At 34.2% G+C, this 17891-nt stretch overlaps 1 protein-coding gene across 1 annotated transcript in view; it reads right to left on the bottom strand.

Annotated features, from left to right (window-relative positions):
* The window catches only part of SPOPL (speckle type BTB/POZ protein like), a 58907-nt gene that overhangs the window by 12928 nt on the left and 28088 nt on the right, over positions 1–17891 (bottom strand). Inside the window, 6 exon segments of the mRNA XM_088794614.1 lie at positions 2306–2356; positions 2358–2402; positions 4210–4337; positions 6248–6399; positions 6646–6767; positions 6953–7089. Of these exon segments, the coding sequence (XP_088650740.1) occupies positions 2306–2356; positions 2358–2402; positions 4210–4337; positions 6248–6399; positions 6646–6767; positions 6953–7030 (576 nt within the window). The 5' untranslated portion in view covers positions 7031–7089.

Here is a 17891-nt window from a genome sequence, read left to right as displayed (position 1 = left end):
GAAATGTATAAATGTAGTAAACTATGTAGGAAATGTAAATTGCATATGGGTAAATTGAACCAAACTACTCACACACTAACACAGAAAGTATAATAATGGTCCAGCATAAAATATTTGGGAGAATTAAATTAAATCTCAGAAGTCCTCATTCAACCAAATGCATGCACATATCGCATGTGAATGAATGGACACTTCTAAAGAAAAATTTTATTTTCTGAGTATATTTTTATGCATCACTTTGTTTTTGCCAACTTGCATTAACCTTTTGGAATCATGTCCCTTAGAAATCATCTAATCCAATTACCTTGTTTTGTAAAATGTTTTCAAAGTGAGATCAAGAGACAGTAACTAAAGTGTCCTAAATTACACTGCTAGTCAGTATCAGAGGAAGATTAGACCTATATCTCCAGATTCCTTTTTTGTTTAGCGCTCTTTGCACTACACAATATTTCTTTGGATATTTTTTTAAATTAGTAGTACTTTTAATGCAACTATGATTCATAAAGGGGATTTATCACAATAATCTTTTGAGATGCTTTTCTAAACACAGGAGCCAAAAAATACTGTGTACATAAATAATAGTCTCCTATTGAGTTTTTAATTATTCAAATAATTTTTAAAATTTTAATAACTACAAAACAGAAAAAAGCTTCTCTAATCCTTATTTGATTGCCCCATTACACCATACATTATAACTTAATGATACATAAACCAAGTATGTTGGTGTTAATATTCAAGGTTTAGTTAGGGATCAGTTTTTCGTCATATAGACAGTATTTACTTGTTCTGAAGCATTTCTCTTGAAATTTCTAGATGGCAAGAACTGGATCAATTCAATTACTTGTATAAAGTATGCAAGTGGAGTTATAAAAATGTGATGATATATTTAATTTAGAAATGATTTCTTAAATCCTATTCATTGTCTATTATCCTAACCCAAACTAGTATATTTAATGTAAAAACCTGGCAAAAATCAGGTAACAAGAAATAAAACCATCAAAAAATAAAGCCATTATTATCAGGCATAAAGAATATCTTAGCAACAGAAAAGTAAGATGGGAAAAACGGTATTTGTATTTTGTATGTGTAATCATAATTAAGAAGTATTTATATTATTGACATACGTATCTATATAGTAGTGTCATAGCAACCACAAATTTTAACTGAGACATTTCATACTCCAAAGGATAATCAAGGGACTATTTCTAGATAAGTTAATGATCTAATTAAAAACTGACACGCAATGAATACCTATAATTAAGAAATTACTAAATTTTTAGTTTTTTCTAGTACATATTCAAATATAGATAATGAACATTCCTGTTGAATAGAACCTAAAGTAAAAAATTCAGAAAAAAGGCTGAGATTCTTTCCTCAGGTTAAATTGTTGTTCTTTCAAAGTAAAAAGGCAAGTGAACAATACTCAAAATTGACAAATGCTGCAATGCAGCACCTCAAACTCATTTGACAGTTCTTTTTCAAATTTGCTGTTGGCTTACCTTTCAGAATTCAATTAGGACTACCAATGAACATGCACAGGCTCTAATCAACTATAATGATTCTAGAAATCTGGGTCTCCTCTAGTGTGGTGACAACTGGTTCCAATTTTTTAAAATCTCAGTTCTCCACAAACTAATTCTGAAAGCTAGGAATTTACAAAGGTTCATAGGACTACAAATTTTGCCACTCTAATCAACAACCTAACCATTCCTCATACTGGCTCCAAAGTGAGAAACTTTTAACAGTACGATTTCACATCATCTTATAGGATAGTGGGTCTCAAGACTTTTTCACTTTCATAGATATGTATCCTATTTCTATCATTTGGGTGATAGAAATAGGATTGTCAAGTTTTTTCAGTTTGCCATAAAAGGACTTTTTAGAGAATAAAACCCAACTTCCATCCATTACCACAAGTAGTATAAAGCAGAAAGAATATCTTAGCAATAGAAAAGTAGGATGGAAAAAACGGTATTTTTCTAAATGAAATAATTTAATGAAAAACTCATTATCTATCTTTCTATCTATCCATCCATCCATTTTTCTATATATCATGGAATGGCATGGGGCTGTAGACTATGAGATTATTTAAAATCTGTTGGATTCAAAAGACGAATTAATCTAACCAATTTTCTATTTTTCCTACTTATTCCTCAAGTCCTTTCTTCTATATCACCTTGGGAGAGAAGAGGCAGAGCTGTTTACATGGCTAGAAATCTCTACCTCTGGCTATTGGGTACAAAGTATGGAACTTGCAAGATTAAGTTATGTCTTGCACAAAAAGGGTAGCACCAAACTGCCTTACCTGTCTACAGCACCACTTGCAGGGGAGGGGGAGGAGGCAGTTCTTTACGGAGGGCAGTGCAATGCTTCCTCCTCTTCTGCAAGCAGTGCTGGAGATGCTGTAGAAGGAAGGGCATCAATGAGAGGTATGGAAGAAACGGTGGAGGGCATGAGGAATGTTTGCTCAAAGTGCTTTTTGCCTGTCTATGCCAAATACGGTGCCCAGGGTATAAATGTCTAGATCGATAAAAAGGTACATATTACAATCTCTAAAACCGAATCTGATCAATGACAACTTAAAATGTATTATCATGGTGGGTTCTATTTTTAGGTCACTAGTGTGTATAATCTAGCTTGTAGATAAAGTATACTTGAAAAAACATATACTCTTTATTTCAGCCTTTATTCTGAATTTCTTGGTTGTCTAGGTTCCAATACAATATGCTTAGAAAAATATCTGTAAATAGCATTTCAATGCTAAAATATATATTATCTTTTAAAAGTTTATTCATGAAAGACTTTTAGCTACAGTAGTTTTTTTAAGTTGTATTCACAGCTTTAAAGGTCCTTTAAATTCTAAGATTACAAGATTTTAAAAAATTAACATGCTGAAATTTAAGATAAGTGCTAAAATTCTAGAAGATTATATATTAAGGGTGCTAAAATTTTTAAATAACATGACCTATATTTATTTAGACAACTACTTAGAATATCTATTTATTGACAATAAATGTCTTAGTTATTTAAAAAAATCTTTTAATAAGTTCTGCTCAACACACTGTAGTATGTGCTTTACCAACCAAATGATTGTATTCGTAACAAATTTATTACAGTTCATTTAACTCGTCTAAGTGAAAATAAATGCACTATATTTGCACTATGTAGTCTCTAGAGCCATATTTCAATTATTCTTCTGACACAGCATAATGACATACAATTAGTCTGTAATCTTGCCAAGAAATTTTGCACATTTTCTATAAAGAAATTAAAGCTAACTTAGTAGCAGGTTAAGGAAGTTATCAGCTTCCAAGACACTCATCTATCTACAATAACCTATTGAAATATACTTAACATTGAGTTTACTTGATTATAACCTTTTCAAGTGGCTTTCCTATGAAAATTATCAACTACAATAAACATTTTTGATAAAATTATGTTACTGATGCATATTCTCTATAAACTACCGCTAACACAATATCCTTGAATTCATTCCAAAGATGAATCTCAGCAATTTGTATAGATAAAATTACAAAATGATAACAAAGACAGAAGCAAATCCCAACTTCAAATTAAAGTAAATCGTAAGTTTAAATTATTGGCAGAAGCAATGCTGGTAACTTCCAAAATATAGTATTTTATGCATATAAATATACTTCCTAAGTTTGTCTGCAGACATGGGCATACTTAAAGATTTGAAATGCTATTGCTTATAATGTTAACATTTGATTAAATAAACTCAACTGTTTGAATGAATAAAAAATGTCCCCATCTTTTTCAGGCACTTACTGTTCAAGTACGGATTCAAATTGATAAACTACTACTAATACCTAACATGATCAATCTGAATATAACAAAAAATATTGAACATCTATGTCAGAATTATTCAGGATGAAGAAGGTATTTAAAATTCTTATATAAAGATGTACATATTAATAGTATTCCTAAAAGGAAGAAATATTTAGTATGTGTTAGTATAACTACATACACAATTTATAAATAGAGATGTGACTGAAATTTTTCATAGTGAGCTACTACTGATTTCTAAGACAATCTAGGCAGCTTTCACTGGTAAAACATTTACAAATGAAACCTTATCAATTATACCAACTGTTAATTTTACAGAATACCCAATATTGTTGTAGTTTATGTTTCTGCTTTATCGCTAAATATAACCGTGGAGTTCCTTGAAATAAAAAATGTACCCACCTCACAAAATAACGTAAGCTTGTCATCTGGTAAAAGACCATTAGTTTCATCAAGCAAAAAATCCCTTCGAATGAATTTTTTAAAACCCCAGTCCTTCCCTTGTACAAATCGATATGCTCTTTGGCTTTCTGGTGGGAAACAGAATAAAAGTTTAAATAAAACAAGTATCCAAAAAATAGTTTTGTTAATGATAACATAGTTAAATTAATATGCAAAAATATGATTTGATCAGTATATCCATTATAAAAAGTACAGATAATTGTGTTCCTAAATAAAAAGTCGTAAGAGTTACATAAGATAGAACCAGATCATCCCACAGTAACTACACAAATTTTAGCCATCAAATGAGCTCACTTTCAGATTTCTGGTTATCTAAGTAGAAGAAAAGCCAGATGAAAACTGTGGAGAAGATTTAGGCCCTATAATAATAAAGTAGGATCAAAACACACAGGTATAGGCATACTATACATCGTCTACCATCAGAACCTGATTAAAAATATACCTCTCATGTCCCACTTTTCCTTTAAAGATTGATGCTCTAAATCACCAGGGCATCCTTTAGGCTTTCCTGGGACATCCATCCCACTGACTTTAGTTTTACTGAATTAAAAAAAATTCATTAACTGGTGAAAAGGGTAAATAAAGTCCCTTATCATTCCTAGGTCTTTAGACATAATCCCTTCACCCCTAAAAACAACTTTCATAAAAGTGCAAAAGACAGTGATCAGTATAATTTCTAAAAGATTTCATAAATAAATGTCTGAAGTGAATGTTTCCAATGCCTATCATACTGTATAACAACCATATTCTATGAAGTAAGATAGATCCTCTACAGTAAGAATTCACTATGTTATACAGAGAATTAATTGGAGGCAGAAACCAGTAGTAAATCGAATTGAAATACTCCACGTTATGGACTGAATGTCTGTATCCCATCAAATTTCTTATGTTGAAACAATGCTTCCCAATGCGATGGTAGTAAGAAGTCATGAAGGGATTAGATGGGGTCATGAGGGCTTCAGCCTCATGGGAATGTTGCTCTTATAAAAGAGACCCCACAAAGCTCCTTAACCCCTCCCACCATGTGAAGACACACTGAGAAGTACGCAGTCCACACCCCAGAAAGGGTCTTCATGAGAACCTGACCATGATGGCGCCCTGATCTTGGACTTCGCAGCCTCCAGATCTGTGAGAAATGAATTTCTGTTGTTTATAAGCTACCCAGTCTGTAGTATTTTGTTATGGCAGTTTGACCTATTAAGATATTCCACTATCTTAAATGCCAGACAAAGTAAAAATATATGTATGAAACTATGTATTACTTCAGCAATAAAAGATATTATTTAAACATGTGAATTTGGAAGAGGTTATTTTGTAATAATGTTACTTGATTCTGTGATTCACTTTTACAAAACTCTTAACATTTAATGTGACAGTTCACTGTATATTGTCCTACTATGCACACTGTACATCTCCTACAATGCTCTTCTATTACGAAGCTCTAGGCTATATGGTATCAGTTGGCGCTATGTGTGAAGCTTGAACTGAATTTACCAGGTCTTGAGACTAAGAAAAACTGATTTATTTTCAGTCAGTGTTGTCTATTGTTGAAAAAATTTCTAGAGACAAGATATTTAATCTCTTTTCACAGTGTTCTTTGATTGTATTATCTGGCAAAAACAGTAAGGGAGAAGACAAATATTTCCTGAACACCTGTTATATATGTCAGGCATTGAATCAAACACCTTGCCCTTAACAGGTACTGTTTTTCCAAGTGACAAGTGAATGTTGTTTTAGGAAATGAGAAAGTTGAATTTTAATATTATTTTTTAAAATTTTACATGTCTATTAAGTCCAAGATTTAGTACAACTGTAGTTCTACACTGGCATTTAAAATTAAATAATGGCCAAAGTTAATGTTTTAGGTTAAGCATATTTTAGTAGGAAAAGAATATCCTAAATTTTTCTAGGTGAAAGTGCAGAAGTCACAGTATGTAGTTACACAGACACTTCTTCACTCATGTTACAAATCACTTACCCATTGCTTTTGTTTCTTCCCTTTTAGCATTCAGAAGGGAAAATTTGAATTTTGCTCGAACTTCACTTTTTGGGCAGCTGACTAAAAGCAAATATAAGGACAAGTAGTCTTTACTTTCATCATCTAATCCCTTTGGATTTACCCTCAGGCACCTAAAATAAAACAATAGGCTCACATGGAGAAATAAAATACTTTAAACATTCAAGAAAGAGGCAATATTAAAGTCATTTGTCAATATCCCATCGACATCCCAATAGTTTTTCATAATTCTCTGTATTATTAGGAACTTCTTACAAATCAAGTATAAAATAGAGGAATATCCATTCAGGAACAATAACAGCAAAACCATAAAGTAGCTGAAACTCCAAACAAAACTCCAAAACAATCAAAACTCTTACCATTTCATTTTGTCACTTGGGCTAGATGAGAATGTTGAACTTTTTAACACTTCACCCATTTCTTCTCGACAAAAACTGAAGTTATTAATGGTCCACATGTAGGAAAATTTTACTACTTTAACCTAAGAGATTCAGAAAAACTTTTATAATGACTTTTATGCTTTTTAACCTGTCACGTTACACATTCTATAACCCACTCTCCTAACTTTTCTAATAACTATCCCATTTCTAAAATTATGCTTCACAGTATCCTTAAAATACTACAAAATTTATAGGTGACATAAAGTAAGGCATTTTCAACATGTACCTGTGTATAACACCAGCTCTCTGCTATAGGCCCAGTAGACATATCTCCAGAGAGAGGCGGGGTGGGTTCCCGAGACATTGCCACTTTATTGCAGTCTTCCAAGATTTATGCAATATCCCACAGAGTTGAGTACTTTACTACAAAGAAAAAAAAGTTTCATTTACTGATTGAAAGGTTTAAGTGACTAAATCAAGAGAAGAAAAATTAAACAGTTATAAAACAACTGCTTTCCCAAATTAGATTATATGGGAACATGAAGATTTCATTATCTGTTTAGTCTTTAAGAAATAAAATCAGCCTTTGTAATGTAACACTTGAAATCTAAACAAACCTAATACTTGTAGATAAGGCATTATTTTATAAAGGCAGACTTACCAAAATACCATAAATCATAAACTTACATAGCTTAATAGTACGATCATAAAAATCACAAAATAACATGGCAACAATATCTGATTCACCTTCTTTCATATTTTCATTGGCATAGTCACAAAAAACCAAAGGGTCTGAAAAGTAAGGAGAGTCCTGGAAATTACATATATTAGTCACTCATCTGTTAGCCCCAAAGTTTTGATCAACTGAAACACAAATGGGACCTAATGGGTAATGCTGTGTAAGAAGAATTACATAGATTTCCACAAAGTCTAACTCCATCTCAGATAAACCTGTTCTCTTCTAAGACTTCATCCCTATCATATTGCTCCCCACCAGATAATATGTACTGTATCAGCAACATTCCTCCCAGGTAGCTGTTCTCATACTACATCCATTTGGATGCATAATTAATTCCTCATAACCTGGCCAGGACATTAGTAACTATATGATGATGCTTTGCAACTTGGAAAGTCTATAAGAGGCAAAATACAAAAGAGCTACATATGTAGGGTACTTTGCAGGAGTATAGGTAGGGGGCGTTTCAAGATTACATTCCAACACAGGAACTCGAGTCTGGAGAACCCTCTTTTCATTTAAGAATAAGGGAAGAAAACTACATGATTCCTATAAAAATAAACCACTATGGCAAAAAAGGGTAGGATTTCATCCAAATGGAAAAGAAAATATTTGCTCTATGTCTATACTCAATGAAACAGTATAAAATGAGAAAACAAAGATTGAAGAAAAACACCTGAAAGATACATAGAAACAAAAGGACCTATAAAAGGTATGAAAAACTTTAAAACTACAAATGAAGAAGCATATTAAAAATCTGCACTAGACTTGACGTAGTGGCCTCAGTAGGAGATGATTCATATTGTTCAACTTTGCCCTGGCTCTTGGTTGTCTCTCAAACCTTTGTGCTTGTCTAAGCAACCTTTTACATTTTTAATAGCACCCAGTAGTTAAGCATCTGCCAAGACTTGTCAGTGTCCCAAACAGGAGGATGTCAGCACCTAGATGCAGGCTGAATGAGAGCCAGACTTTCGGGCAACTTTTAAAAGTATGCAAATACATAGAGTCCTATGGGACCACAAGAGGAAGTCACGCTACCCACCAGAGCCAGGTGTCCCTTGGGTGGCAGCTGCAACAATAGGGGCTCCAGGTGTGCATACAAGCTCTTTTCTGGGTGACACCAGCAAGCCGGAGCAAGGCAGAGAGACAGCATCAAGATGGTGTCCACAGCCTACATGCCCTGAGAGCAGCTATGCAGGATGCTAGATGTGAGCCAAACCCTCAGGCCAAACAAAGAGTTTTCTTTCACAGAAAGACTAGGAGATGTGCCTCAGTTTGCTGCCTGTTCATACACTGAGAGTGGTAGCATGCTAAAACCCAGCTCTCCAATTGCCATAGTCCCGTGAATGCAAGCCCCCTTGGCCACCAGAGCCAGATTATCAAGGGGTATCCCCTGGCCAGTAGGCACAAAAATTACAGCACCAGATGTGTGTGTGCATAGCTTCCTTTTGGGGGAAACTAGCCTAGGAGATGTGGTAGTTTCACCTACTACATAGAAACCAACACAGAAAGTGAAACAAAATGAAGAAACAAAGAAATATGTTCCAAATGAAATAATAAAAAAAACTTAATGAAATGAAAACAGGTTAATTTACCTGATAAAGAGTTAAAAGTAATGGTCATAAAAATGCTCACCAAACTACAGAGAAGAACGGAATAATGCAGTGAGAACTTCAACAAAGAGAAGAGAAACATAAAAAAAGTACCAAATAGAAGTCATAGACCTCTAGAATACAATAACTGAACTGGAAAATACACTAAAGAGGTTCAACAACAGACTGCATGAAGCAAATAAATGATTAGTCAATTTGAAGACAAGGCAATGGAACTCACCCAATCAGCTCAGCAAATAGGAAAATTAATTTTAAGAAGTAAAGATAGCTTAAGGGACTTAGGCGACGTCAAACAAACTAAATTCTCATGATACCGCTTCTAGAAGAAGAGAAAAAAAGGGACACAATTCTTATTTGAAGAAATAATGGCTAAAAACTTCCCTAACCTGGGGTTAGAAAACAGACAACAATATCCAGGAAGCCAGTGAGTTCCAAATAGGATGAACCCAAAGGGACCCACATCAAAACATGTTATAATTAAAATGCCAAAGTTAAAGACAAGGAGAGAATGTTAAAAGCAGAAAGAGAAATATAACTTGTTATGTACGAGGGAACCCCCATAAGACTATGAGCAGATATTTTGGCATAAACTTTGTAGGCCAGAAGAGATGGTGCAATATAATATATTCAAAGTGCTGAAAGGAAAATGAAAAATCCAACCAAGAATACTCTACCCAGCAAAGTTGTCATTCAGATTTGAACGGAGATAGAGAGTTTTCCAGACAAGCAAGTTCTAAAGAATTTCATCATGACTAAATCAGACTTACAAGAACTATTAAATAAATTTCTTCAAGCTGAAAAGAAACGGCATCAGTTAGTAACAAGAAAACATGTGAAAGAATAAAATTCACTGGAAAGGTAAATAGAGTAAAGGTAGTGGACTAATCACTTATAAAGCTAGTATGAAGATTAAAAGAGAAAAGTAGTAAAAACTATGATTACAGTAATTACTCAAGGAAATACACAAGATAAAAAGATGTTTAAGATGTGACACACACACACACACAAACCCACAACACGGAGAGTTAAAATGTTGAGTTTTAAAATGTGATCAAATTTAAGTTGTTATCAACTTAAAACAGACCGTTATAGATACAAGTTGATATATGTAAGTCTCATGATAACTACAAAGCAAAACCCTATGGTAAGTACACAAAAGATAAAGAGAAAGGAATCTAAGCATAGAAACAAAGAAAATAATAAAATCACAACGAAAAAGAGCAAAAGAAGACAGAAACAGAGAGAAATTATAAAACAGACAGAAAAACAATTACATACCTATCAATAATTACTTTAAATGTAAATGGACTAAATTCTCCAGTCAAAACATACAGAGAGGCTGAATGGATAGGGGAAAAGAAAAACACCCAAGACCCACCTATATGCTGCCTATGAGAGACTCACTTTAAATGTAAGTACACACACAGACTGAAAGTGAAGGACAGAAAAAGATATTCCATGCAAATGGAAGCCAAAAGAAAGCTGGGGTAGCTGTACTTATATCAGACAAAATCAACTTTAAAACAAAGACTGTAATAAGAGACAAAGAAGGGCATTACGTAATGATAAATATAACAAGACAATATAACACTTGATAATCTAACAAGAGGATATAACATGTGTAAGTATTTATGCATCCAAAATAGGGGAACCTAATTTTATAAAGCAAGTATTGACAGATCTGAAGGGAGAAATACACAGCAATACAATAACAGTAGAGGACTTTAATACCCCACTTACATTAATGGATAGGTCATCCAGACAGAAAATCAATAAGGAAACATCGGCCTTAACTGATATCCTAGACTAGGTAACAACCTAACATACATATTCCACCCAAGAGCAACAGAATATATACATTCTTCTCAAGTGCACATGGAACATTCTACAGGATAGATCACATGTTAAGCCACAAAACAAGTCTTAGTAAATTTAAGAGGACTGGAATCCTATCAAGTATCTTTTCCAACCACAATAGTGCTAAACTAGAAATCAATTACATGAAGCAAACTGGAAAATTCAAATATGTGGAGATTTAAACAACTTGGTACTAAACAATCAATGGGTCAAAGAAATCAAAAGAGAACTAAAAAAAATACCTTGAGACAAACGAAAATGGAAATATGACAAAAAATTATGGGATACAGCAAGCAGTTCTAAATGTAAAGTTCACACTGATAAATGCCTCCATCAAGAAACAAGAAGTCTTAAATAAACAACCTAATTTTATACCCCTCCACCCAAGGAACTAGAGAAAGAACAAATGAAGCCTAAAGTTAGTAAAAGGAAATAAATAACAAGAATAGAGCAAAATAAATGAAATAAGGTTTAAAAAGATAGAAAGGCACAATGAAAGTAATAGCTGGTTCTTTGAAAAGATAAATGGAAGTGACAAAACTTTAGCTAGACTCACCAAGAAAAAACAGAGCACTCAAATAAATAAAATCAGGAATGACAGAGGAGCTATTATAATTGATACCACAGAAATACAAAGGACTACTATGTACTGTATATAAACACATAACAGACTACTATGCTAACAAATTGGACAACCTAAAAGAAAAGGGTAAGTTCCTAGAAACATTCAACCTACCAAGACTGAATCATGAAGAAATAAAAAATCTGATCAGACTACAGACTAATTAGTAGTAAGGAAATAGAATCAGTAAATAAAAAAGTCCCAACAACAAAAATCCAGGACCAGATGGCCTCACTGGTGAATTCTACTAAGTATTCGGGGAAGAATTAATACCAATCCTTCTCAAAATCTTCCAAAATATTGAAGGACAGAACTCTTTCAAAATTATTTTATAAGGCCATCATTACCCTGATAACAAAACCAGACAAGGACACCACAAGAAAAGAAAATTACAGGTCAACATTCCTGATGGACAGATGCAAAAATCCTCAACAAATACTAGCAAGCAGAATTCAACAATACATTAAAAGAATCATATGCCATGACCAAGTAAGATTTATTCCAGGGATGCAACGCTGGTTCAACATCTGCAAATCAGTCAATGTGATACACCAAATTAACAAGATGAAGGATAAAAATCATATGATCATTTCAATAAATGCAGAAAAAGCATTTGACAAAATTCAACATCCATTCATGATAAAAAGTCTCAATAAAACAGGTATAGAGGGAATGTACCTCCATAAAGGTCATATATGACAAGCCGACAACCAACATCATACTCAGTGGTGAAAACTGAAAGGAAAATTTCAAATGGAACAATTTTTCAATTAATCATTAGTTTATGTAATTTCCCTTTTCAATAATGGTGCCTATATTAATACACTCACCCAAATGAATTTATGTAGGTTCCTCACATACAAGAGTTCCTATCATGTAATATATTTGTAGCACAACATAAGGAACTGAGAAATCAGCATGGCAGCCAGGTAAGAAAGTCAGGATGGTTAACACTGGAAATATTCTATCTGAAGCACTTACAAATCACAATCAGCATTAAAGGAGAAGTGAAAAAGAATGGGTGTTCCTTAATTAAACAAGCAAGAATACAGTAGATGAATGATGGAAGAAAATAAGAATGCCTCAAAGAATAATGTTTAAACAATTTAAGAGCATTATATAGTATCATTTGAACAAAAATAATTCACCTCTACATAAAAATTAAGTATTGCTTTTTTAAGTACTTCCAGCTGTTATCTTCAATTACCTTCATAAACCACAAATAGTTGCTTTTATTTAAAAATAGAATAGCAAACACACATATGTAGTCACAACAGTTAGTTATGACCATTAATAGAGTACCGTCATTTTAAAGATGCTGATTCCCCCTCCATGTCTGACAGCATTATTGAGGTATAATTTACGTATCATCACTCATTTTAAATGTACAGATCAATGATATTTAATGAATTCATAAAGTTGTGCACAATATAGTTTTACAGTACTCCCATCACTCCACAAGGTCTTTCCCACACCCAAAATTAGGCAACCACTGATCTGCTTTCTATAGTTATATCTTATCTAGGAACTTCCAGTAAATAAAATTGTATAATATATAGTTTTATGCCTGGCTTGCTTTTTTTCCTGAATATGTGTTATAGTTTCCCATTTTTTTGCATGTCTCATAACTTTTGCCTTAAAGCTATACATTTTAGTTAATACACTGCAGCAACTCTGGATTCTGATTTGTTTCTCTATGGACAATTTTCTTTTATAGTAAATTGCCTGTCTCCACCATATTGTGTGGCTGCTGATGTTTCTGGCTTTTTATACTTTCTTATTTTCTGCCTGGTTAGCAAAACTGTAGGCTGTCCCCTTTCCTTCAAAGTGAGTTTGCTACTTTTAGTGACAAATACCGTGTTCCCCTGAAATTAAGACCTAGCCGGACCATCAGCTCTAATGTATCTTTTGGAGCAAAAATTAATATAAGACCCGGTATTATATTATATTACATTATACCCGGTGATGTGATGTGATGTGATGTGATGTGATGTGATGTGATGTGATGTGATGTGATGTGATGTGATGTGATGTGATGTGATGTGATGTGATGTGATGTGATGTGATACCCGGCTTATATTATATTAAGACTGGGTCTTATATTAATTTTTGCTCTAAAAGACACATTAGAGCTGATGGTCCAGCTAGGTCTTATTTTTGGGGAAACATGGTACATAGGTTCCACACTCCCAGCCCCAAATCTAATTCACCTGATCTGGCAGCAAAGCTACTGTTTTTCTAGGGTAGCCACAGGCTGGTAAAACTGGGCTGGGGTGGAAATAGGAGCAAAAATACAAGTTGGATATTTCTCTTAAGCAAATTCATAGTTAATAAATGTACTGAAAAAGTAATGACTCAGACTTAACAGGCAGGAATATGTGAAAGGGCTGTGTCCTAGTCAATACATATGTCAGTGGCTCTGAAGCAAGCTGATACAATAAACCGTCACGACCGATTTTAAAAACAATGAACCAAGGAAGTACTTGCAATACATACAACACATAAAGGGGTCATTTTCCTAATATATAAAGAATTCCTAAAAATTGGAAAGAAAAAGTAAAGAATTCAAACAAATAATTCACATAAAAAGAACTTAACCCATAATTAGAGTAATACAAATTAAAACTAATTTAAGAAGCCTTTTTTTAATCTATCAGATTGGCAACAATCCAAAAGATTGGTGACAACATAAGAACAAGCATACATTTCTAGTGGGAACATAAATTGTAAAGTTGTCTTAATAATCACCCTGCTCATTTTTTATGGTGAAATTTCTGGCAAAGAGGGAAAGAAATGATGATAATAAGCTCATAATTTTATATAAAAATGCCAATGGAGTTATTTGATGTCCATGAGAATCACTTAGATAGTTTGTGGCAACTAAGAATAATTTCAAAAACATTCAGAAAGAGGTATTGAGATGAACAAGCAATTTGTAGAAAAATAGCTACAAAAGCTACAAACCTCATTTGTAATCAATGAAATACAAAAAGAACCCACAGCATTTTTCACCTACAGTATTATCAAAGATTATTTTAAACTGTCAATCTGTTGGCAAAATTGCACAGAAGCAGATATTATGGGTAAGAATTTTCTGTAGGACAATTTTACAATTAGTATCAACAGAAATTCTGTCAGATTCATCCTAGAAATTCATCCTGGGAAAAGTATTACAACTGTGATAATTCAGTATAAACACAGTGTGCTTTTGTGATATATTTATACACAAAGAACTATGCAACTATTAAGAGTGTATAACATTTTCTCAATGAAGACTTCAACATAAGTTGTATATAAACAAATCACACAAAGAGAATGCCTGAAAGAACCTCACTTTTATAAACGCAGTAGAGATTGAGAGATGTTAGGTCAGAGAAGATGGTAAATCAAAGAAAAGCTTTATAAGACACTCTCAATTTAATCCTAATAAAATACATAAATAACCAGTAAGTTTTAAAAACCTGGAGAAGAAGAGACAGTTCTTTAACAAGTCTGTAAGGGTTATTACCTTTCTCAAGTGTAACTCACAAAATAATTTATATATAAAAGCAAACTAAATAAAAGGTTACAAAGATTTTTGTTTTCTTTCCAGCTACTCCTTCAAATGATGTAGTTATGGGATGGGGGTATGGAGAATGTGGTGAGCAGTTACCTTTGTTAGCACTTACATGTCATTATGCACCGACATTGTTTATTCTTCAGCAACTCATGTGAAATGGGTGGTAATAATGTCATCTTAACCATGAGAAAATTATTAGATCAGTTAGAAGGCTTACTTTACACTGTAAGTAACCAGAAAGTGACAAATTTACCTGGCTCCACTCTGTATGCCCATCCCTTCCAAATAATCATGCTGCCCCTCCTGGTATTAGAGCTGAAATAGCCATTATCTATCTGATGCAATTCTTATTTTACAGATGAGAACCAAGATGAGAGAAATGGATTAGACTAGAAAAATAAACCATCCAAGTGTACACTGTTAGATAAACATTAGAAGAAAGACAAAGATCTCCCAATGTCCATTTCAGTGCTATTTCCAGTATTCTACTTTTTTCTTCTCTTCAAAAGAAAAAAAAAAGATAGTAAACTATCAGTTACAACCACGATATTCTGGACTTCCTATTCTTGTTCTCGCGGAAAAGCTTGTAGAAAGAGAGCACAACCAAAATCTGGAGAATAATTTAAGACAAGCAATCTACACCAATTAGCAAATAAGTAAAGGCTTCTTCCATATTCTAAATATGCCTCTTTTAAAAATGTTAACTGTGATGTTTCCTAGTTTTACTTATTAAAGGAAGACTCTTACTTTTAATCGGAATAAACACATGCAATTTTCTACTTTAACAAAATATCTGTGTCAGACTTAAAGTTTTGTATGTTATAGACATACTCACAGCTACATGAACTATAAAGAATTTCAAATATTCAGAATATATAGTCACATGTCAAACAACCATCTTCCCACCATTCTAGTGTATCCATTTTCCCATCATCAAATCTCCTCCTCTACCAGAAGTTATCTGTATCCTGAATGTGTTATCATATCAATGCATTTCTTCACATTCTTATCATACAAGTTGTGATCAGAAAGTATGGTGAATGTTTAAATACACAAAAAATATTTTTTTTAATTAAAAGCTGCCTTTTGAAAAAAATTTATTGGGGAATGTTAGGGAACAGTGTGCTTCTCCAAGGCCCGTCAGCTCCAAGTCATTGTCCTTCAATTTAATTGTGGAGGGCACAGTTCAACTCCAAATCCAGTTTTCTACCTTTAGTTGCAGGGGACAGAGCCCACCATCCCATGCAGGAATTGAACCGGCAACCTTGTTGTTGAGAGCTCATGCTCTAACCAACTGAGTCGTTCAGCTGCCCCTCTTGAAACTCAGTGCCAGCTCATTGTCTTCAATTTAGTTGTGGAGGGTGCAGCTCACTGGCCCATGTGGGAATCGAACCGGCAACCCTGTTGTTCCAAGTTCGCGCTGTAACCAACTGAGCCACCTGGCCGCCAGGAAAAAAAAAATGATTACAGTAAAAGGCACATTACCATTAATCCCCCTCAGAATACTCCCCCTCACTTCAAACACACTTACCCCATCGTTCTGCCCACTTTCTGAAGCAGTTCTGGAAGTCCTCTTTCGTGAGTGTCTTTAGCACAATGTGCTGCGTGGCTGCCTTGATGTCCTGAATTGATTCAAAATGTTTACCTTTCATGGTCATTTTGACTTCGGGGAAGAGCTAGAAGTCGCATGGTGCCAGATCCAGTGAATAAGGTGGATGAGGACACACTGTAATGTTTTTACTTGACAGAAATTGCTGTACCAGAAGTCATGTGTGACACTGAGCCTTGCTTGTCAGGATGGAGGATGAAGTAAAGACACTCATGAAAGAGGACTTCCAGAACTGCTTCAGAAAGTGGCAAGAATGATGGGATAAGTATGTTCGCAGTAAGGGGGAATATTTTGAGGGGGATTAATGGCAATGTGTCTTTTACTGTAATAAATCTTTTTTAAACATTTACCATATCTTTTCATCACACCTTGTATGTATATCTGTGAATCTTATACTAGAGAGATAGAAGTTCACAGATATGTAATGAAGTATATGTACAAAGACGTCACAGAAAATGGCAAAGTGAGGAAGTCGAAAACTCTATCCCTCCACAAAAGCAATAAATAGGCTGGCAAAAACTGTCAGAATCAATTTTTTCAGAACTCTGGAATCAAAACAACACTTACAACCAGGGGAATGCTTAACGACGAATGCAGCTGTTGAATTTCAGGGAGAAACTGGCATTTTAACATACTCACCATGGCCCCCTTCCCCGTTCAGCAGCAGGCGTGAAGACATCAGCCCACATTCCTGGTGCAGGTTGCTGGTACCAGAGGCAGCTATATGGACCTATTCTAAAAGAACTGTGTGGCTGTGTGCTTTGCCCAGTCTAGTAACTCCCTGAAGAGCCAGCTAGCTCAAGGGCTTACCTTATTTCACCTGCCTTGGAGCTTCCCCATGGTAGAGGCTGCATTCTGGATGGCAACATTTGTCAAAAGCATTTAAAGGCAAATGTATTAGCCGCAAGGCATAAGAGTTGGGGGGCTTGCAAGAGCCAGACAGGAAAGCCTGGGACAAAAGATACTGGAGAAAGACAGTTGGGGGAAAGGAGCTTTGAAGAGTTCCCATACCAGGGGAACTAGAAAACTATGTGCATACCTGAGGCTACATGCATGCTTGGAAAATATGTGAGAAGACCCTGAACTATCAACTTTGGCTGACCTTTAGGTGCCTAGCAAGCAAAAAGTGAAGATTAAGGGTGAGTTGTAAAGGACCTCGCTAAGAGTTTAAGGAGTATCCCAACATAGAATTAATCTCTACAGACTAGAAAATGTTTTCAGCATTTTTA

This window comes from Rhinolophus sinicus, chromosome 17, assembly GCF_057876585.1.
Source record: "Rhinolophus sinicus isolate RSI-liver-muscle chromosome 17, RSI-T2T, whole genome shotgun sequence".
NCBI lineage: Eukaryota > Metazoa > Chordata > Mammalia > Chiroptera > Rhinolophidae > Rhinolophus > Rhinolophus sinicus.
This window is presented reverse-complemented; position numbering and strand designations above follow the sequence as displayed.